General features: G+C 43.3%; 1 protein-coding gene across 1 annotated transcript; it reads left to right on the top strand.

Annotated features, from left to right (window-relative positions):
* Positions 1-10,056: 10,056 nt before the first annotated feature.
* On the top strand, positions 10,057-11,898 carry lingo2 (leucine rich repeat and Ig domain containing 2; the record flags this gene model as incomplete). The annotated part of the gene is made up of 1 exon (XM_080008692.1): positions 10,057-11,898. The coding sequence occupies exon 1, from the start codon at positions 10,063-10,065 to the stop codon at positions 11,896-11,898; it is 1,836 nt and encodes a 611-aa protein (XP_079864818.1). The 5' UTR covers positions 10,057-10,062.
* Positions 11,899-24,036: the final 12,138 nt, after the last annotated feature.

The following is a 24,036-nucleotide window of genomic DNA, read 5'->3' as shown; positions in this document are numbered from 1 at the left end:
CTGGATATGCCATCTGGGCCCGCAGCTTTCCTGGTGTTCACACGCATCAGAGCCTGACGTCATGCTCAGACACTGAGTGCACGCTCATCCCCAGCGGTGTAACTCCAATTAGCCGCCGAGCGGAGTTGTTGCCAGACTCAAACCACGCATAAAAGGAGTTCAGTTTTTTGGCTAAGGAGGCGTCCACACTCGTGGCTGGGGAGGAGCTGCTCTTGTAGTTAATAATAGTCAGCAGCCCCTGCCACAAGCGTCTGGTGTCCCGTTGCTCCATCTGTAGCTCCAGTGTCTCTCTGTACGTCCGTTTGGCTTCCTTCACCGCCCTCCGCAGATTGTAGGACGCCATTTTGTAATTGTCCATGTTACAGGATACAAGACCTTGGCTGTAAGCGGTCGTGTGAGCATTCAGAGCGCCACGGATGGATTAATCGACCCACGGTTTCTAGTTAGGAAATATCTGAATTTCGCCGTGGGAATGATGCTGTCCGCTTACGTAGCTATGAAGCTCACAGCTACTTCCGTAAACTCGCTGATGTCACTTGAACTTGATTGGAACATGTCCCAGTCTACGTCAGTAAGAGCATCGCGAAGCACGGTCTCTGATTGGCCCGACCACCGCTTTATGTCCCTCGACACCACCGGTTCACTCACAATGCGCGGCTTGTAAACAGGAACCAGCGAAATTGTGGTGTGATCAGATTCCAGAAAGCAGGGAGCGAGACAGTCTTGTATCCGTACTTGTAAGGTGTGCAGCAGTGGTCCAAAGTTCTATCTCCCCTGGTGGCACACGTCATGTGTTGATAGAAATTAGGCAGAACGTTAAGGTTTGCCCCGTTAAAGTCCCCGGCCACCACCAAAGCCGCATCGGGATGTTCATTCTGAATTCCGCACAACACATCAAATAGGTCCTATAGGGCTGTGTCGGTTTCCGCTTGCAGGTGGAATATAAACAGCTGTGGTGATGACCGTGCTGAATTCCCAGAGGAGGTTGAATGGACGGCATGAGACGCTCAGCTGTTCCAGGTTCGCGAGCAGCAGCGGGATAGAGTCTTGATTTTTTTGGGGTTACACCAGCAGCTGTTTGTCATGAGGCAGACGCCTCCACCCTTGGATTTACCCGACTCCTCCGACCTGTCGGCACGGAACACGGAGAAGGACTCGGCTGGACGTATGGCGTGGTCCGGCACCAGCGGGTTCCGCCATGTCTCCGTCAGGCAGAGGACGCAACAGTTTCTCGTGTCCCATTGGAATGTAATCCTCGCCCAAAGTTCATCCATCTTGTTCTCCAGGGGCTGAACGTTGGCAAGAAGGATGCTTGGCAGAGGTGGACGGTAAGGTTGCGTCCTCCTGCTGACCCGAATGTCGCCTCGTTTACCACGGTGCTTCCTTCCGTGGGCCCACCCGTGGAACAGCGGCTCCATTGTTGTTGTTGTTGTTGTTGTTGTTGTTGTTGTTGTTGTTGTTGTTGTTGAACCTGTTTACCTGAGCAATCAGCGTCTGGAGCGCTCCGCCCAATTCAAAGCTTAAAGATCTTAAAGGTGAAGGTTGGGGAAGTTGGAGCAGGCGCCTGCCGCCGTGCAGAGCTGACGTCTACAACCCGACCCCATGGACCTGAGCATTTGAAATAATCATTCAAAAATAACAGTTTTTCACCTTAAATACTACGGAACCGACCCCAATATACAGTATTCCAAAGAGCTTGTTTCAGTGTATTCAATGTATTCAGTGTAAGTATTTTGACGTATTTCAGTGCACTGCAGCACCCTATACATGTGTTCCACATATTTCAATATACTTCCATCTGTTTCACTGTACTTCAGCATATTTACAAACAGTAAACATAAGTATTTCAGTGGAATTGATCATATCTCAGTATATTTCAAAACCTGTTCATTGTATTTCTGAATATAAAGTTTTTCAGAATATTTTGACAATTCAGTGCATGGCAGCATCCTATGTGAGTATTTGGCCTATTCCAAATATACTTTGATGTATTTTAGTGTACTACGCATATAGATCACTCTGACAGAACTAAACAATTCTTGTGAGAACTCCGTCCACGACTCAGAGCCGAACCCACTCTTCCCACTCGTTACGCCGACTCAGTCAAACCAACCCAGAGTCGGAAAATTGAACTCGTCCTTTTTAGCGAGTCACTCGTGAGGAGACTTATCCCCAAAAAGAGCCGAAAATTCCATCACTAATAGGCAGAGAGAGAGCGGGAGTAGGCTCCCTGCTGTGACCCTCCGTCGCTCTCGTCCTGGGGACCTTCCGTCGTGTCCCGGGGGGCGACCCACGGCGTTGGCCTGGCAACCCGGCAGTACATGGACGGACCCCGATCAGATGGCGCTCACGCGGCCGGCTGGGACGCCGCGATAGAGATAATCCGCTTTAAGTGAATTTCACGCTGTACCTTTTCTCATTTCTTGCCGTTTCTTGATCCCATCTCCTTTGTCGCCATTTTACTCTGTTTTCGCTGTGCTTGACGCCGCCCTCGTCTCCGCGTCAGGGATGAAAATATTGTTTTTTCGCTTGGTTGGATCTTCATTCACTCTGAGAATGGAAATAGTTGAAGGGATCCAGATTCACTTTCCCATGTGAAGCACGTCCCTGTCAACACAACTTTGAGTTGTGGAGATCTCATACTCATCTCCTCAATCTCCTTCTTGGTGGTAAGACAGGGTTCAGTCTAAATGAGGAATAAACTAATCCTACTTAAATCAATCCAGAATTTATAAATGTCTTCCTGGGACGTTGCTTAATTTATGATGAGTTAGGGCGGAAGGAGCGGTCACATCCTTCCGTCTGGTCTCGGTGCTGCTCCAGACCAACCCGGTCCCCCGGAGGCCACGCCCGTTGATCCAAAGGGTTAAATGAAGATTCGTTTGGACTTAGATCTTCCTTCTGGAAATCAGATTTTTTTTTTAAATCTTGATTTAGAAAGGGCCATTTTAAAAGTCCAGGGATTCAGTCTGAGATGAGGTCTAATCTCAATCTGCCAAAAAACCCCACAGTGTTTAAATGGTTAATGGAAGCCAGTTCACCAGAGGAGCTGTGTTCAGAGAGAAATATTCACGGATTACTTGGAGAAAAAAATTAATTCAAGATCAATAATTCAGAAAAATGAATTCGCCGAGGATTGAAAGTGATACTTCGAGGTCTCAATCGATGACCCCAAAAATGAAATAGATTCCACGATAATAGCTTAATTTTTTAAATATTATTTTAACGATAATCGCCAGAGTAGAACAGTCCAAACAGGAGGCTTTTCAACCGACGAAACAACAGAATAAACCTGATTAGGATCATTCTGCAGAGAGAGAGAGAGAGCGCTTCCCTCCTCCACTTTCCACAAATAGAGCGATGCTTCACAATAAGAGCGCACGCTGCATTTCTATATCTGATCGCCGCGGAAATGTAAACACCGGCGCGTCCAAAACAACACGATAAAGTTGCATCGTTGGACTTAAATGTCGTTTGGCCAATTTGGGAGAAGGGCTTTATCGCTGAGTGCTTCTAACGATTGCTCGCATCCACTTTGCGTCCGTGTACATTGAAGAGGAGGAAGAGGAGGGTGAGGATGAAGGACGTGGGCTTGCCACGAACCGCTGAGTCAGAGTCCATTATCTGCAGCCTGGGGGCCACTAATGTAGGTCAGGGGCCAGGTTGCAGCAGCAGCCAATCAGGGCGGGCGAGGCTTATTGCCGTTTCTGCCGTTTCAACGCCATCGATTTTCCTTTATCCGTGTTTTTTTCTGTCCACTCCGGTGCAGGATCCGATCGGTGAAGCCACTCCAACCTCACGTCCAGCGTCCACGGAATTCTGAGGCAGTTCTCCTCTCGGTGGAACTATATCAGCAATAGAATTTAAAAAAAGCAAACATCCACAAGTGGAATGAACCATTTGATTTTTCTGTCCACTTCGTGAATCCACTCCGACCCAGGATCCACGGATCCCCACCCGGTGGAACTGTGGCAGAAATAAAAAGCAAAGCATCCACAAGCGAATCAGAAAAGTACCTTTCACATACCAGGAGTTTGTGGTGGTGAAGAAAATTTGCATTCATAAAAAATGTGCAGTTTGAAAGATATAAAACAATGAGATTCAGATACACAAAAACAGCCAAACTAAAATTGCCAAATCAAAAAAAGAATACATTTGAAATTCACAAAGTACAGAATATGGAAAAAAAAAAAAAATCGAGACTATGCACAGGTTAAGTGAAAAGGCAGCAGCTGGGACCAGTGACTGGTATTGTTTTGGGTAGAAATACATGAAAGTGTAAAATATAAATAAAGGTGGATGAACCATGTTGTAAAGTGTTAAAAAGGAATGAAAATGTATTTAATCACATAAAAAATACATTACATTCATTTATTTTTACATCATTTACACAACACGAGTAAGACATCACTTATCTATGGATGGAGAGAGAGAGATGGAGATATATCACCCAAAAAGAAATGTTTTTTATCCATGGGTTTTTGCATCTTAAATATCCAAATACATGTTTTCAGATTGACTTTATTGATCGGTACTTTATTGATCCCAACATGGGAAATGTGGGCAGGGAACACGACGTAAAGAGGAGAACGTTCATTTTCTGTTTGTTTGACTTGTGATCAAATCCGCAGAACGCTTCACTACATGTCAGAACAAAATCAATGTATTTCATAAATGATGATGTTTGATACTGCGACAACATAATTTAAATGTAAGCATGTAAACATTTAACTATGAATTTTATAGCAGAATTTAATGCATAAACTTGAATTACATTCAGATTTTTGAATCTTACAAATCCCTCCTAATAAGTAGTGAAACAGTGAAAATATTAAAAGTAATAGTTATACTTGAGAATAAGACTTGAGGGCTAAGGGCCATCGTCAGGATTAAACAAAACTGAGCCCGATCTGCCAGATAATCTACTGACTGTGTCGCTGAGCTCTGAACTCTGCAGGAAATAAAACTGCAGCACATTTCAGGTGCAGAGTGGAGGTGGAAAGGTCGTGCACGAGGAGTTTTATTCTGATTGCAGACTGCGCTGATAAGGAGTCCAATTATCCTGATTGGACAAGCTCTCAAGGTTCTCAATGGTGACACACACACACCAAAGTGTGGTCCGGGTAAATTCACCTTGTAAGTAAGACCCATGTTTCTAGTGCACTTCTTCAGAAAACAATGGAAATTTGGAGGCCAGTCCTCAGAAGCACACACACACACGCACAAACGCACACGCGCACACACACACGATTGATATTTGGAGTTTGAATAAATATATGACTCACCACAGCAAAACTCGTCATCTCGCGCATTTCTAAAATGGCCAGAAGCAGCCAAATAAGTTGAAAAAAAAACGTTCTTGAAGGAAAATTAGATTTCTCCAGATTCGTGTTCCTTTGGGTTTTTTTTTTTTATTTCTGAACATATTTTCAAAACAGAGTCTGAATTATAAATTGTAGAAAAATGTTAAAGCGTGGAGTCAAATATTCCCATTATATTACATGGGGAAACACAGTACCCTTACCAAGAGGCTGAACAGCGCTGAACAACGCCGATCGATGCTTTCCTTTAAATCGAGTAAGAATTGCTGACGTCACTTCCGTAAACAAGACGAGGATCCGGTTTCACTTGTCTGTGAAAACTTTCATTTCCCTGTGTTATGGATTAGGAGAAGTGGGTGGAGGAAGCTCTGAATCATATTTGGGACCTTAATCTGACCAGTGCGATAGATCCAAGTCAGTGTTAGCAGCGCGTACTGGACTTCATTTTCCGTAATGATAGTCAGTTCTCCCACAGCGACGCGGAGAACGACAGCGACGTTGAATGTGATGTTACTCTTGTCTTGGAGAACATTTCAAACAGCGGATTTCAAACTTAATGTGACGATGAAACTGAATATTTTCAAGAACCACCGGAGGAGACCGACGATACGTCCGTTGTTGTTACCACGGAAGAAGTTGATGACGTGATGAAGTCCGTTGAGGTTGGTGTTGTTGACGCTGTTCAACGCTATTTGTGATTGGCCCATTCAGCAGTGTGTAAAGTAGCCATGAGGCTTTGTTGGTCCTCCAACCCCACTTGCATTGTGGGAGCTGGATGAAGCTGGTGTGGGTAAAACTTTGGAGGTGATTTTCTCAGAAACATGGTTTGCCACACCCTTGTCGTTAACAAGTCATAGCTTTAAAAATAGTTGCTTGATTTGCACAAGTGACACCTTGTTTGAAAGCTCTGATTCTCCATTTTCAAATTATGCGGAAAAAAAAAGTCTAAAGCTGCCAAATGACACGAAAGTAAGCGTTGGGTCACATATTATTATAGATATTATTGCTCCTATAGGAAATTCTTCTACATAGAGCCAGACACAAGATTGCAAAAATAAGGACAACAGAGGAATAAAAACATTAAAAACGGTAATAAAATACAGTAAAAACAAGAAGCATTAAAAATATATATCTATATAGACAACTGAGTAAAGAATAGAGTCATAAAGGGTCATGGTATATACACAACGTATATATCAATATTTTTAATTATATGAAAAAATATATTGGACACAATACAAATGCAACATGCTCTGAACCCAATGATAAACAACAAAACATGATAAGAAATAACAGAATAACTATGAAAACAAATCTAATAACTGGAAGTGACCTAAAAAGATAAAGTGGAAAAAATCAACCATATACAATAACTCATGAAATAAAGCTAGCAGTGAGGCAGAAAGATGAATTTAAGATGAGGAAAAAATATAGAAAAATACATCTAAAATTAAACAGTAATCAAATGGCAAAAATAAACTTCAAACATGCACAGAAACTATACACCACATTACGCACATTCACTTATGAAATATGCAATTTGTGCAAATGTTTTTCTTTTTTGGTAACGGCAGTAGAATGGGGATACATATATTTTACGTACTGTATATCTATGTCTCTATATATATCTATCCATCTCAATCTCTAATCACGTAACTCATTGAAATTTTACCTCCAGTATAGAGAGATATCTATGTCTATATTTACATACAGCAGATGGAGAAGGAGGGATGATTGACTGATAATTCAATTCAACTTTAGAATTGAATTGCCCCATAAAAATAAAGTCTAATTTAGAATAATCACTATGCACTGTGATTCTATTTTTTATTATTTTTTTTACCAGAGGTTCCTATCTCCGTGCACTTTTTAATTCCAGCAGTGTATAATTGTTTCGCGTATTTCTTTATTATTATTATTTTTTTTTATAATAAAAGTAAGAATAAATATTGCATGGAGTCCAGGTTAGTCGGTGCAGCAATGCATGGAGTCCAGGTGAGTCGGTGTGACGCGTGTCTTTCGGATCTGTATCTCCGTGCTTTGGTGCATATCTGCGTATCTGCAGATCTGCTTTTAAGCACTGCTGTCAAACTAACAGCTGCACACTGCTTGTTCCTGGAGTCTCCAAACCGTGCATTAACACCGATATGTGCCAACAGGTAAAGTTAAAGGCATATCAGCTCCATTTACTTGGGTCAGAGATGTTTTTGTTTTTTATTTATATTAATTAATTGGTTTGTTTGCTATTTTAATTAATTATTTACCCCCCCCCCCCCCCCCCGGGTTTTCAGAGTTTTGCTTAGTATTTTAATCTTTTTTTTTTTTTCCAAGAGGACAGTGGCTGACCTCTTAAGCAGAACATTCTGTTCATCGCTTCTTTGCTGCCTTTAACTTCTGCTTTTCTGTGGCATCAGGCACACAAACACAACACATAAAGAATGCAACTATTTCAGAACACAGACACAATAAATACATGGTCCTTTCACTGTGCTTTTGACTATGAAGTATATCAATTGCAGTTCACCATTAATTTGGTATTTGGCTCAATATCTAAGGACTAATACACATGTATGCTGGGATAGGCAGGTAAATATAGACAGATATCTGTAGAAATATACTGTATATCTCTGGAATTTCTATAAATTCTGAGGGCTAACTCACCCTGGTGTGTGTGGGTATACAGCTGTCCTCACAGTCGCTGGCATCACACGTCTGTATTCATCCAAACTGTGATTAAGCATTGTGGACGGTGGTGTCGCGGTGCTCGAGCGTCTTCTCCTCTCTGCTCGGGCAGTTAATAAACTGCTTGTATTTCGGGAGTCCATGTCTTAAATTACCTTTAAAGACCCCAAGAACGATAACTATGGAGTGCGGGTGCTGTCTCTCCACAGCCGAGACACGTCCTGCAAGTTGGTTCCAGATGTCTCACGCCACGCAATGGTGTATTTTATTTTATTTTCAGTGTGTATTTTTTATTTTATTTTATTCCTGCTCTACCGACACCTGTTTCGTTTGTCCCAACTTAACTAAATTGTTAATTATATGGACACTGGATAGATCGAGAGAGTGGTAAAGGGGGAGGAAGGGATGGGAATGTATATAAATATAAACAAGAAACAAATTGTTGAAAAAAAAAAATACACATTAAACGGAGTATCATGACCGCCAAAATGCACAAAATAAAATAAATATGTACACAGTTACTGGATAAATATTTGGCTTTTTAAAGATCCCATCTCATTATCTCTGCGCCACATTCAGTCAGAATTTTAAGTGCTTGGGGAGGAATTTGGATTACTCCCCAGTTTAAATTTAGCACAGCCCATGACACACCAGATGAAGCGAGGACGGTCGGCGCTCCTGCAACCTGTCACCTCGTCTGTTGATGCTGCGCGCCGCACGCTCCATATTAAAGCTTTTATGGCACGCTCGTTAGGCGCGCCATGCAACAGATTTCAGATCCATGTGGTCGGACGGCATTTCCAACGAAATGACCGTCCTGAAGCATCGTCAAGTGCAAACGGTCATTGTTCTGCTTTGCGGCCGTGAACAATGTTTTTTCCTTTTAATTTAGTGCCGCCCTGAAAGCCACTCATTTATCCGCCTGCGACTGTGAGCCATAGTGAAACGTTACTCGGTACGCTCGACCCCCCGATGCAGTGCGACATCAGATTACGGAGGAAAATAAAAGCCATGCTACATTGCACCACATAAAAGCCCCCCTTCAGCTTTCCATGAATCTACTTAACCTCAAATTTCTAACATGCTGACATGCATGACCGGGCTCCGGCTGCAACGAAACCCCAGTTAAATAGGGAAACACTCAAAATATTAAGAAAGAACCAAGGGTGTTTTTGCATTTCTCTTCCTTGCAGATAATCCATTTTAACCACCCCTCAACCTTTATTAGCTCATCTGGCTTTCGTGATACGCATTTCAGACCTTTAATGAGGTTTTTGTCCCTCAAATACAAGGCTTTTTTGGCAGAATTGGGGGTTGGTTGTTTATGTCAACATGCCAGCTCACATTAAGAGATCATTTCCAACAAGAGGAATTCCACCTTGATCGAAACACCAAAGATGAAATAAAAAATATATTTAAAAAACAAGGTGGCGGCTCACGGATGCGTGTGCGAGCAGAAGCAGAAATAGTGAGGAAAATAAATCAATGGCTTCGAGGACCTTGTTCTTTAATTTAAAGCTCAGAGTGCAAACCAAGTTGAAACCAAGAGTGCAACAGGATTTGATCAGAAAGAGTAAGCAGGTCCAGGAGGTTGCAGTGAGGGTCCACGGTTCGTCTAAGCCGATGTCCGCTCCGGGTGAATGTACAGACTCCCCTCAATAGCAGAACGATGTCGACCATGTCCCCTCACTTTATAATCATGAATTATGGAAAGCAAATAGAAATAAGATGTCACACTTTGGGTCCTGACACCTTCAATAAGCTTCATCACACCTTTTTTTTTTATATCCATCTGTTGTAGCTGGCATGTTGAGCTGCGCAGATCAGAGGATTTTTCTCAGATCCTTCCCTCAGAAATGGTCCCCCTTGCAAGGGGAACATTTCTTTCTCTTGCTTCAGTTTTTCAGGTGACAAAGCTGTAATAAGACCAGGGATTAAACGACTGCCATGTCTCGTGGAATTAAAGTTCATTTTTAGCACTTCTTGCTCGAGCAGTTCTTCCACTAACCCAAGTTTCTCTCTCTATCTCTCTCTCTGTCTTTCTTAGAGCCGTGACAGAATGGTGGACTGTCTGAACAGAGTCATGCTGCACACAGCCACATCATGCTGGCAACCATTCCTGGGGCTGGCCCTGGTGGTCATCTCTGTTGGTTCTACCCTCGGATGCCCATCCCGATGCGAGTGCTCCGCCCAGAGCAAGGCGGTCGTCTGCCACCGCAAGCGCATGCCGAGCATTCCCGACGGCATCCCCATCGAGACCAGGCTGCTGGACCTGAGCAAGAACAAGCTGACCATAATCAACCCCGATGACTTTGCTGCTTTTCCGGGGCTTGAGGAGCTGGATCTGAGTGGAAACATCATCAGCTACGTTGAGCCAGGAGCTTTCAATGCATTGTTTACCATGCACTCGCTCAGTCTCAAGAGCAACCGCATCAAGCTCATTCCTCTGGGTGTCTTCACTGGCCTCACAAATCTAACCCGTCTAGATATCAGTGATAACAAGATTGTTATCCTCTTGGATTATATGTTTCAGGACTTGCACAATCTGAAGTTTCTGGAGGTGGGTGACAACGACCTGGTTTACATATCTCATCGGGCATTTAGTGGACTTTCCGGCTTGGAGATACTTACATTAGAGAGGTGCAACCTGACCGTTGTGCCCACCGAGGCCCTATCACACCTACACAACCTGGTCAGCCTACATCTCAGATACCTCAGCATAAACACTTTGCACCCTTACTCCTTCAAAAAGCTGTTCCGCCTGCAGCATTTGGAGATTGACAACTGGCCCTCACTAGACCTTGTTCCAGCAAATGCATTGCACGGTCTTAACCTGACCACCCTTTTCATTACCAACACCAACCTTTCCTCTTTCCCTTACCAAGCCCTGAAACATCTTCCTTACCTGACACACCTCAATCTGTCCTTTAACCGCATCAAGCACATCGAAGGAGGGATGCTGATGGAGCTGGTGCGACTTCGGGAGCTGCACCTGGTTGGGGCTCAGCTGTCCAACATTGAGCCATATGCATTCCAGGGCCTGCGCTGGCTCAATGTTCTCAATGTCTCTCACAACCATCTAGATACTCTGGAGAAAGGTGTTTTCCAAGCTCCGGAGGCCCTGGAGGTTCTTCTGATTAACGACAACCCCCTGGTGTGTGACTGCCGTCTGATGTGGATTCTGCAGAAGAGGCACTTTATGTCCTTTGGGGAGTTGCAGCCTGAGTGTAGCAAGCCTGAGGGGATTCGTGGCAGGCCATTCAAGGAGTTCAAGGAGACCCTGCTGTCCTATTACATGACGTGCACAAAGCCAAGAATTCGTGAAAACAAAACCCAAACGGTGGCGGTGGACGAGGGTCAGCAGGTGTTGTTGCACTGCAGTGCCGAGGGGACGCCGAGGCCAACCGTGTCCTGGTATGCTTCAGGCCGACGACTGCTGACCAGTAGGAACCACGGGAGAGTCACGGTCCACAACAACGGTACGCTGGAGATCAAGTCAGCGGAGGTGCAAGACAGCGGCATGTACCTTTGCCTGGCTTCCAACACGGCTGGGAACGACACACTGACTACTACACTGGCGGTGAAGAATTTGGGATCGCTATACGCTAACAGGACCCAGTACTACACAGATCAAAGCAATGCCACTGCCAATGGGACAACTAATGTCACCTTCGGTGTGGACCTAAAGACTATTTTAGTGACGACAGCTATGGGGTGCTTCACCTTCCTGGGAGTGGTCTTGTTCTGCTTCCTGCTGCTTTTTGTGTGGAGCAGAGGAAAAGGAAAACATAAAAACAACATAGACGTTGAGTATGTGCCTCGGTCCAACGGCACTAATGTGGATTCAGCGGAGATTCAGGCAGGACCGCGGCGCTTTAACATGAAAATGATGTGACTTGATTTTATAGAACCCAGGTGGCGTGAAAATGCCAAAAAAGATTATGTATTTTTTTTGCAAAAAGGGATGAACTTTCTGCTGTTATTGGGAGAATGTTCGTGAACTGAAACTGTATCAAGTACTTTTGGGAATCCTAAGAAGAAGGATCCATTAGGGTGAACTGCTCAGATACTGTATACGGAAATGCCTTCTAAGAGGGTCCACGAGAGGACTGGGAGGGAACAGGTGGATTGCGTTTGGAGATTTCTATGTTTAAAAAAAAAAAAAAAAGAAAAACCTAAATGTTGGGGTCTGGATCTACAGACTCAACAGAACCATGTACAGTACAGATTTATATCTAATCTATTAGTCTCCTTTGTTTAGTCTTGCGCCATGCTTATTCACTGAATCATCAAAGAGACAGACGATAATTCCCTACGTTCGGTACTTTGCATATGTGTACCTAATGCTTCATTATGTACATGTATGTCTACATATTCATTCCGAAGAACTACTCACAGCAATATTCTTGGGATGCCTCAGCCAAAATCAGTATGACCCAACATGTTCAACAAGACCATTCCTCTGACTTTCTCAAGTTTCCACGGATTCAGGAAGGGCTTCTATGAGAGAATATCCAACCCTGTTCCCCCAATTAAGTAATATATATATATATATATATATATATATATATATATATATATATATATATATATTATTGTACTAATACAAAAGAATATTGATGAAAAAAGTTGTTTTTACAAAAGGTGAGTCTGGAATACTTCAGGATCTAAGTAAACGCTTGAATATCAGATGGTACTTGCCATGGTATGTAACATGAACCACCTTATTTTGTCCCGATTCCCTTAAAATTTTACCTTTTTTCTGGTCGGCGAAACACCTGTCTCTTTTACTAATGTGATATTTGCATCATTTTTCCCCAGTATCAAATTTGGACATTGTTGTGGTAGTTCCTCATTTGTTGTAAAATCATTTAGATTGTTAAATCTTTAAAACTAAAAAAAAAAAAAAAAAGAAAATGTATGTGAAATAAATGAAAATGTATTTGTACCAATAAGTTGTTTTAAATTGTTTAATAATAGACAATCTTCTCTTACAAATGTTCTCAACCGGATGAAATACACCTGGACATCTAAATGGAAAGAAATCATCTTCAATTCACAATGTTTAGGAATTTACACGATTGAACAAAAAAACACAACATAAATGTGTCAAAAGATTTCATTACAAAAGGAAATTCCCCAAAACACAAGAGTTTAAGATCCGACCTGATTCTTACTTAGAATTAGAAATTGAAATATGTTTGTTTTTTTCACAAACTGTGGTATTGTAAAGAACATAATTGATTCAGATATTTTATTTGTTCTAATGTCACAAAATTTTACTAATTTAAATCTCAATGGAAAATCAAAAAAGCTGTATCAAACGATGGCCGATATTTCTTTATTTCAGCCTTGATTAACACAGGAATATCTGAAAATTCAAGAACCCCATTATATCAAAGTAGGACATGTTACATTAATTCAGTTTTGGGAATCTGCAGTGGTACCAACCCCAGGGCCCAGTGTTGAACCCAGGGCTCGTTTCATAAAACTGGAGGTACACGTGGATTAAATAGACCGAAGAAGAGTGTACACCCAAAAGTATTGTGATCAAAACATTTTTTTCCACTCCTGTTTCCATCTATGAAACTCAAACTAGGTGCGAGCTAACCATCTTTTCATCTTTCCGCCTTTTCCCCAATGTGTATAAATAGACAACGATTCACCCATAATAAATATTGAAAGGTATTAACAGCTGAAGAATCTGACGCCTATTGGCAGGAAATGGGGGAAAGCAGGACGCAACAACCAAACCCCTCCTCCCACAAAGTCTGCCATGAAAAAGTATTCCAAGTATTCTGAAATAATCCCCGGTGCCAAAGATGCCCAGCGCTGCACATCATCACTAATGGTAATTTCCAAGGCCTCTTACACCCAAACTGTCAGACCAACTGCTCCAGATTTTTACAAAATTTCTTCCCAGAAAGTCCCATTGTTTGGAGGAGATGGGAGGACCGAGGACGATAGGAAGCAAATGCAATCTGTAGTTTCACTCTGACAGGGGGAGGAATCATATATGGACAAAAAGTAAAGGGAGAAAGTGGGGGGAAATATCCAACTAAATCACCACTTCCTGGACTCAGACAAGGGCTTCTGCGACCAAACGAACTGGGAAACACCGATCAGCCATAACATTAAAAACACTACCTCAATATTGTATAGGTCCCGCCCCTGCCGCCAAAACAGCTCTGACCCGTCAAGTTCCACCAGACTCTGAAGGTGTCCTGTGGTATCTGGCACCAAGACGTTAGCAGCAGTTCCTTTAAGTCCTGGCAGTTGTGAGGTGGGGCCCCCATGGATCGGTCTTGTTGTTCCAGCACATCCCACAGATGCTCCATTTTGCTCTACAACTCTTTATCATGTTCCTCAAACCATTCCTGAAGAATTTTTGGACTGTGACTGGGCGCATTATCCTGCTGAAAGAGGCCACTGCCATCAGAGAATGCTGTTGCCATGAAAAGGTGAACTTGGTCTGTAACAATGTTTAGATCAGTGGTACCTGTCAAAGTACCATCCACATGAATGCCAGGACGCAAGGGTTCCCAGCAGAACATGTCCATGTCCAGAGCATCACACTGCTTTCCTTCTTCCTATAATGCATTCTGATGCCATCTCTTCCACATGTAAACGATGCACACGCACCCACCCATCCTCATGATGTAGAAGAAAAGGTGATTCATCAGACCAGGCCACCTTCTTCCATTGCTCCATGGTCCAGTTTCGACGCTCAGGTGTCCATTGTAGGTCCTTTCAGGGGTGAACAGGGGTCAGCATGGACACTCTGAGCGCTCCCATACGCAGCGAGCTGCCCTGCACTGTGTTCTACACCTTTCTATCATAACAACATTCACTTTTCCACCACTTTGTGCTGCAGTAGCTCTTCTATGGGATCGAACCAGACGGGCTAGACTTGGCTCCCCATGTGCATCAAAGAACCTTGGGCCGGTTCACCCTGTCGCCGGTTCACCGGTCGTCTTTCCTTGCTGCACTTGTGGTAGGTAGTAACCACTGCACAGCAGGAACAGCCCACAAGAGCTGTGCTTGTGGAGATGCTCTGACCCAGTCGTCCAGCATCACAATGTGCTCCTTGTCAAAGTGGCTCAGATCCTTACGCTGCTTCAACACATCAACTTCAACAACTGACTCTTCATTTGCTGCCTCATATAATAATAATATATAACACTATATATAATAATAATAATAATAATATATCTCACCCCTTGACAGGTGCAGTCTTAATGTTGTGGCTGATCGGTTCTCTGGTCATTCTGATTTGCGGTCTCCAGGCAAAGACGCGATTTCCTCGCACTGGGTTCCATTGGTGCATGCTTGGTCATGTTTTGTGCTTTGTTTATATTTTATTTGATCATTAGCCTCGGTTCTTGGCCAGGTAAGTGCACGGCCGCTATCAACGGCCTTGAATCGGGCCCGGCGCCAGAAAGAGGCTTTGCCTTTTCTTGTTGTATTTGTAGTTGTATTTTCTGCCCTCAGTTCAAGTTTAATGTACCCCATAGAAAAATAGAAAAAGACAAATAAAAAGTGGTCGAGATACAAGTGTCAGAGACGACAGTAATGAAACACCTTATTTGTTATGTGATCCAGTCTCTTTTCCCACTGCTCAAACAGCATTCAGTGCTGAACAACAGCACTGAATGCTGACACCAATTCCACCAATAAAAACTATTTTGGACTCAACCAATGAGGACGCATACATCATGAATATTCATATCTTGCCAAGAAAGCACCTACCAGCTCGTCGCTTGCACTTCCTCTTCTCTTTTTCTCCATTCTTCATTTATTCTGGACGGTACAGCTCATTAAAACTCTATAGCTGCTGTGTTATTCTCCTGCCGTGATCCTAAAAACATCATGTCAGAAGGGGAGGTTTTTGTCTTCTTTTCCCACCTGCTGCCTGCTTGAATATGGATATTGTTTGGGCTTAAATGATTCCATTTAGACCAAACTCGACAATTGATATTCGGATTACATTATTTTGAACACAAAACAAACACTCTGCTGCTGAACCAGGGGTCTGTCGGGTTGGGGACCCCTCTTTTAGTCCATGCATCATACGGCCATTTCAAACGAAATCTCGATGCCCAGTCAAATAAAGAAATAAAAACACGGCTGCACAGCCAATGGATGGATGGAAAAAAAATGCAGAAATAGGCGTAGTAGGATGATTACCTAGTGTTTTACGACGTAAAAAGATTTGCCCCCTCGTACTTTCTTAACTGCCCCCCCCCTTATCCCGCCGCCTGCCCTGCCTAGAGGCCTCTGGACTATTCCAGAACATTTCTCAACGTTGTCACAAGCAGAGGAAGCACCTTGGAGGAAAGTTCCAAAATCATTACCCTCCCAACCGATCTCCACCGGACCTCCATCTCTTCCATAACCTCACCGCTACAGCCCCCGTCCTCCACTCCTCTCCGAAACGTAGATTTCCAGTTTGGTTTCTTCGGCGTGTACATACCGCTGAGGGACGCCGGCCAGATGGGGAGACGTCCAGCAACTCGGCCAATCACAGGCGTTCCTCTGTCGGCGACGCCCATCCCACGGGACAGAAAACAAACGCAGGAGGACGCCGTTCATCCAAACCTCACTCATCAGGGGCCTCCGGTCCGCCGAGCCGGGTTTTCCCTCTTTCCCAACAGACACATCAGTCTGTGCCCGGAGAGTCGCCCCTGAAAAGCACAAAATACTTAAATTCTGTCTTATTTGTCAAATGCACATTGAGGACTCGGTGGCTCTGACCGGACGCTACAGTAACAAGTTACTGTGTAAAATAATTGTCGGTTCCTGACAAAGTTTACAGTATTGACTTTATGTTTATACTGTAAGTAAATACTGTGAGTAAATAACGTAGAATATGCGTCTGTCTGTTCCTGGCAGAGTTTGAATAAACCATTTGGATTGATTTAGGTTTTCAGTCTTCCATGTACATTCATTCACGCTTCGCTCAACCGAGACGTGCCGTCGGTGCCGCCGCATTCCGACAATTTGAGCTCTACTGTACTTTGACCGCAATCAAAACCCCGAGGTGAGAGAAGAAAAATAAAATGTCTAATCCGTAATGTAGCTCCAATGCCATGCCCAGTCCTGGATCTAGAGACTGTGCTGAGGCCTTGGAAGAAAAAGAGAATATAGAAAAGAAAACAAATACATCAATGGTTCTAAAGCTGGGGTCTGGGGACCCCCAGGGGACCTTCAAGAGGCTCCAATGGGTCCCGACTCTGAGCAAAGTGCTTAATAGTTAAAATTCACAGCTATTTAATTTCCAAGACATTCCAAGGCGCCGCTAGAGAATGTAAAATAATGACTGCTTGGATCTGAGTTTCAATCTTATCTCTGGTATGGACACAATCATGCACATCTTACACCGTGGCGGACCCTGCCACCAACAATGGAAACAGCAAAGAAGAGCACATGCATTACATAAATACTTGGAATGTTCTGTTTCTTACAAAGAGTCAGTTGAATAAATATCGGATAAACATCAAATCTGGGATTTTAAGGGACATGATCTTACAGATTACCACTTTAAAAGATCATTGATGGTGATGTGGGCGGGGCTCAGGCTCGGCGATAAAAGCGTAAAGTGTGATTCCGCTGAAAGCTAAACAAACCTCCAGAAATGGAGTTTGTCTTTCCACCCTCTCTGTGCTTTCATTCGGCTTCACGCTCCCAGGTGGCGGGAAGCTCGGCTAAATGAGTTCCCCAGCGTGTGGACTCCACCACTACCACCTCCACACACCCAAAACACCATCAGTCCGTGGCCGCCGCTGACACACACAAATATAGATCTTATGAAAGAAAACGTAATGCTTGCAGTCTCTGGCTGGCATTGAAATGAAACACACACACACACACACATACACACACACACACACACACACAAACACTAAGAAAACTTATTTTGTATTTAATAGAAAGGTAGATTTACAGCGAAGGCAAAACGACAATTTTTCCTTGTTCCTCTGTAATCCTCCTCTCTTACAGGCAAGAGGTAAAAATATCTCGGCGATGGAGGAAAGGAAAACATCATTAACCAAAAAGAAAACGCTTCAGGATTCAACAATGAATTCCTCTCCCCGAGCGTCCAGGGATATTGTGTTGCTGGAGGGCGTCTGCCGCTTCTGCCGCTCTGTAATTACGCCTTCGCCACATCTGGAGACACAGTTATTAAAGGAGGAGGAGACGGAATTCTCTTTCCTTCATAATTGTCTGATGATGAACGACGCCATAAACTGAGAAGAGGAGGGGAGAGGGCGAGGGCGAGGGGAGGGAGGGCGAGGGCGAGGAGCCATATTATCCCACTCGCTGCAATTAATAATGGTTCCTCTGGTGGAAGAGGGTGTGTTGTGATTGGCTGCAGCGTCAGGAGGATCGGAGCCAGGACGAGCGTTTAACGTGGAGGCACAGAGGACATCAGGACGGTCTTGGCCACGACGACCTCCACGAGAGGCTGGAGACAATCAGAGCAGACGTCGACCTGGAAACGAAGTGAGCAGCGGCTTCTAAATTCAACCAGGAGCAAGTGCAAGATGGTGGAAGGAATCACAATAAAAGCTGTGTCATTAGTAATTCTTTGTGTGTGTGTGTGTGTGTGTGTGTTTGTGTGCGTTTTAATGCACAATCAACACATGGGTACTTACATTGCACTGTGTCAATACAACAAGTTAAACTAGTCACCAGCAGAAATAAGAAGAGTGAGTCCAGCTCAGACAGGATCAGGAGGCAGGTGCAGGATGCAGGTGTTTCTCGTGGCTGTAGGCGTGTCTCTGCAGAGCAGCTCCTCCCACGCACGAGAAGATGGATTGAGATGGAGAACTCACTCGACGCAGTGGAGGCACCACCAGCTCCGCCCAGACCTCAGAGAGCGGGCCGGGGCGTATGGCTGGACGCGGTGTGTGTGTGTGGGTGTGTGGGTGTGTGTGTATCCAGTGGCTGCCCTGAAGGAGCATGGTAGGATTTGAACTTGATGCAGAGGCAAAGAGAGATGGAGGCGTGACAACGTGCACGCTTTGGCTGCTTGAGAAAGCAGGCGTGACGCAATGAGAGAGAGGAAGACTAGGACCAGCTGCTGCTCAAAAGATGCACGGACAGAACCACAACTATCACTTTAACGGGGCCGGTTGAAGTGAAAGACCCGGAACAATTGAAGTCTGAGGTGAATCTGGAATGAAGGCACGGTGGAGAACACCGCCTGACCTTTTAAAAAGCAGCATTTTTTAATGGGAAAAGGGACAGAAGGGTCTGGAGTTGTTACATCTGAACTATCTCTGGTCTTCATCTAGACTCTTTGGTGGCCATTTTGAAAGAGAAAATGGCCATGGCCGTCAGGGGGTAAATAAACGGTGCCTCCATATCTTCATCTTTTCACAACATATTAACCTACATCTGTGCCAAAGAAGGAGAAGAATTATCATTTACTGATTCACTCACACACACACACACACACACACACACAAACACACACACACACACACACACACACACACACACACACACACACACACAACTCGAGAGTTTTGGCTTCCACATTTCTCGCATCCTAGCTGTCCTTCCTCCAGGGAGGGCCAGGCGCAGCCCTCACTTTGTTGGAGCCCGGGGACTAATTCCAGGTGTGGATGCATGTCGTGGTCAGGGACAGGAAGGCGAACTGCATGTTTTTAATTGGGGTCGTTTTTTATGTTGGAGACCCATGTGAGCACGGGGAGACCATGCCCACCCCATGCAGAAAGGCCCCTGGTCGGGAGATAACCCACCTGAGAATCTGATGCTTTTATCGCAAACGTCCCAATTGTTCTGCTCAACTGTCGCATCATTTTCCGGTTGCGATTTTCCGGTTGCGATGCTGTTTTATTCTCATTCTCTTCAGATTTGGTCACTGAGCAGGAAATCAATTCCATTATTATATTACATTACATCATATTATACTGATCCAACTGGCAGAGAAGAAATGAACTGTTGACTGTGATAAAGCACCACATCACTGGCCTTTCTGTTCATTTGGACATGATATGAGAGCGTTTCAGTGTTTACATTTTTTCTGCAAAGTGAAAGAAATTGAGAATCTGAGATGTAAAGGATTTTCGTCGCAGCTTGTGGGATTTACAGACGGGAGGACGCTCCAAACACAATGTCGGCCAACGGGGATTCTCCTTTGGACTTTGTTACTGAGCACCGTTTAGAATTCCTCATCCCACGAGCCTCCAAGAAAGAAGTTGCCAAAAAATGTGATGTTGTGTGGCTTTGATATGAAAATGTACTGGGACACTTGGCCGAATAAACCGAGTCGGATTAAAATCTGCTTAAAATGATCTCCTGGTCTCGCCGACAACTATGGAAATACAATGTCTAAGTTACTTAATTTTCTGTATTTTGTATTAGTTTATTCAATTTGAGAAGGAGGAAGCTTTGTTGCTTTCACAAATGTGACCCACCGCAGCAAAACCTGCATTGTCGCACATTTCCAAAATCACCACCAGCCACCATATAAGATAAAAAAAACCCTTTAAGAAGGAAAATGAGGTTGTTGCCTTGTGTTTTTTTTTTTTTTTTAATCTCTCAACGTATTTTCAAAACAGAGTCGGATTTCTAAGTAGTAGATAAAGGTTAAACCGTCAAGTTTAATATTCCAGTTAGATTACATGGGGAAACGCAGTTCACTTACCGAGACACTGAACAGCGCTGAACAACACCGATCGATGGTTTCCTTTAAAGCGACCGTCCAGGTGAAGATCATTCCTCCTTATTCCATGTGATGTGGAGTCACAATGTGAAACCGTTTTGATATAGTTCAATCTTAAGATTTTACTAGTTTTACACACACCTGGATACATTGTTGTGTAGGTGGCATAACACGCAAAGAAGAAAAGCTGACATCACTTCCGTAAACAAGACGAGAATCCTTCGGTTTCACGTGTCTGTGAAAACTTTTGTCTCCGTGTTTTTATGGATTACGAGAAGCGGGTGGAGGAAGATCTAAGTCATATCACGGACCTTAATCTGACCAGTGCGATAAGTCAGTGTAAGCAGAGCAAACAGGACTTAGTTTTCCGCAATGATGGTCAATTCTCCGACAGCGACATCAAGAACGACACCGATACTGGATTTGATACTGGCGTTATCACGAACTTGGAGAACATTGCAAACAACGGATTTCAACCTGAATGTGGCGATGAAACTGAATATTTCAACAACCACCTGAGGAGACCAACAACACGGCAGTTGTTGTTACAACAGAAGAAGTTGATGATGTGACTTGATGTTGAGGTTGGTGATGCACAAGATTCTCAAGTTTACCTGGGCCAAAGGAAAATGAAAAGAGGCCCCAAACAGGCTCTCAGGCTGGGTTAGGGTTGGGGTGAGCCCACATAATAACTCCAACAACTTTAAAGATATTTGGCATACGCACATTTATATATTTAATGACACACCGAGGCTTATATACAGACACTCATGTTATTGATAGACTCTACATTTTATTGTGTTGTCTGCACTTTTAAACTCCTAAATAATTCCACTTTCAATAAACATGCATATTCTTACTGTTAAATAAAATCCTTTTTAAAAACAAAAGATGTTGTGTGTTGTTGACGCTGTTTAAAATTCCCTAAAAACACAAAAACAATGCAGAGATTGCCCCATTCAGCAGGGTGTCAAGTCCCCATACAGCAGTGTGTCAAGTGGCCATGTGGCAACTAGCCATGCGGCTGTGTTGGTCCTCCAATGCATTTGCATTGTGGGAGCTGGCTGAATGAAGCCAAGTGTTGGGAAAACTTTGAGGGTGATCTCAAAATCACAGCTTGCCACACCCTTGTCATTAACAAGTCATAGCTTTTAAAATATTTGCTTGATTTGCACAAGTGCCACCTTGTTCTGTAGCTCTGATTCTCCACTTTCTTTCAAATGGTGCAGAAAAAATGCCAAATGCCACCAAATGTACCTAAAATCTGTGTTCATCTTGAAAACGGTCAGTAAATGTAAAGTGGGTTTTTTAGTTAATGGCATAGAAATATTTGACACTGATATGGTCTTTTCCACAGATCTTTGTCAGTTTATTGCAGTGTCTGAGTTACATAAGAGTATTTAATGTTTTTATATTTTAACAACATACAGGTGAAAAAACAGTAGGAGGCCGAGGTGGAAACGTGTCCCCCTGTTCAAAAAACATTCCAGTTGGATGTAAAGCCATAAATCATCACATCAGGAGCTCTTACAACACAAACTGCTCACACACACACTCTATACAAACAGTTCTATCCTGGCGTTGAGCGGTTCAGCTCCACTACTTATGGAGGTTAAGTGCATTGCTAGGGTACGATGGGCGTGCACACACACACACACACACACACACACACGCACACACACACAGTTCTACATACTGTAGCTTGTACTGTCCCGCTCACAAACACTCCTGCAACTCATAAATCACCACAACCATAGAAATGCACTTAAATAGCAAGTTTAATCAAAACCCATAGGCCTGGTCCACACACATCCTGTAGGGATATTTCTGAAAACATCTGGTCTGCATGGAACCAGAGTCCAATGTAGACCAGACCAGAGTCCCAGGTAGTCTCGAGTCCCAGGACTGCAGCTGATCAAAGCCTCATCTTGGCCTCCGTCACTCTGACATCCCGTCCTCCGCCCCAAACACACCCCTTCGCCCCACAACGCCCCCTGGGCCCCGTTTGGCAGAGAGTTAATTAAGTCGGACCTGTGTCATCATAAGCAATCTGTCTTCATTTGTCGACGTGTCATGGCCGGTTGTTACTGCGTCGCCGACGGAAACCAAGCAACACAAATTGTTGGATGACTTGTTCCGCCGCCGCCTCTTCCAGCTCAAGGTCCATGATGGCGTCGCCCGGAGGGATGAAGGTCAGAACTGCGTTTAGTTTGACTGGTTTATATCCACACTTCTCTCGAGCCTCGCATCACTTTGTGGGAGTCACTTTCCCCATCTTTATAATGTTCATGTTTTCTGTGATTGGGTCTGACTTACCAATTTGATTGTTCCCCCAAAATCACATGAAGCATGTCAATGGAAAAAAAAAACAATCCCTCCATTTTGGTGCATCTATCATTTTCCCCAAGTTGTTTCCAAGGGTCTCTGAAATGAGACAATACAGGCTTGGTGCTGTCATGGAGAATGTAATGTTTTGAGAACATTTTGAGAATGACATCACAATTACAAGATTAAGGACAATAACAACAACATTTTGAAAGTAAAGTTGAAGTTTTGAGAAAAGAAAACCTTCAAATTTCAAGATATAAGAGGACTGCGAGATTGAAAAAATTATCAGGGAAAAAAAGTTGAAATTTGAGAATAACTACAAACAGGATACCTTCACTTCAGGCTATGTATGCAAATCTCCAAAACGTCATTATATTGTTGTATACTTTTTTCCTCAAAATGTTGTCTTAATGATTTATGATTGAATTGTTGCATTTAGTCTTCCATCTCAAAATGTTGATTTTATTCTGTAAATGTTGCGTTTAATTTCGAAATCCCACCATTTAGATTTTATTCGTGAAAACAGTAAATGTGGAGGTTTTTTTAACCCTACACACAAGCTATTTAAGACCAGGTCTTGATTTAAAAAACAAAAACAAAAAAAAAAACTGTACTTATAGACACACCTGCACTAGACAATAAAAAGCCTTAACAGAACTTCAAATTTTACATTTGTGAAAGCTGTAATCTAATTGTGAAAACAAAAAAAATGGTGGATTTCACAGATTTTTTTCATACAATGTAAATAGGTTCATTATAAATGTTATTATAGGCCAGTCTTAAAATGTTTTTTTTTTGTTGTTTTTTTTTTTTTTTTTTTTTTAATAGAAAATATAGGGGATCCCTGCTCTGTTTCTCTATCTACCAAGGTGTCATCGGGCAGAAAAAATTGAAGTCCTCTGTTGTAATGTATAGCCACCTTTACGGAAAAGTAAATATAAAGTCTATTATGTCAGTGTGGATTAGTGCTCAGAGGGATTCAGACGTGTCATCCAGGAATCACTTCCTGCG

Source organism: Zeus faber, assembly GCF_960531495.2.
Source record: "Zeus faber genome assembly, chromosome: 10".
In the NCBI taxonomy this organism is placed as follows: domain Eukaryota; kingdom Metazoa; phylum Chordata; class Actinopteri; order Zeiformes; family Zeidae; genus Zeus; species Zeus faber.
Note: the sequence above shows the minus strand (reverse complement) of the source record. Positions and strands in the feature narration are given on the sequence as shown.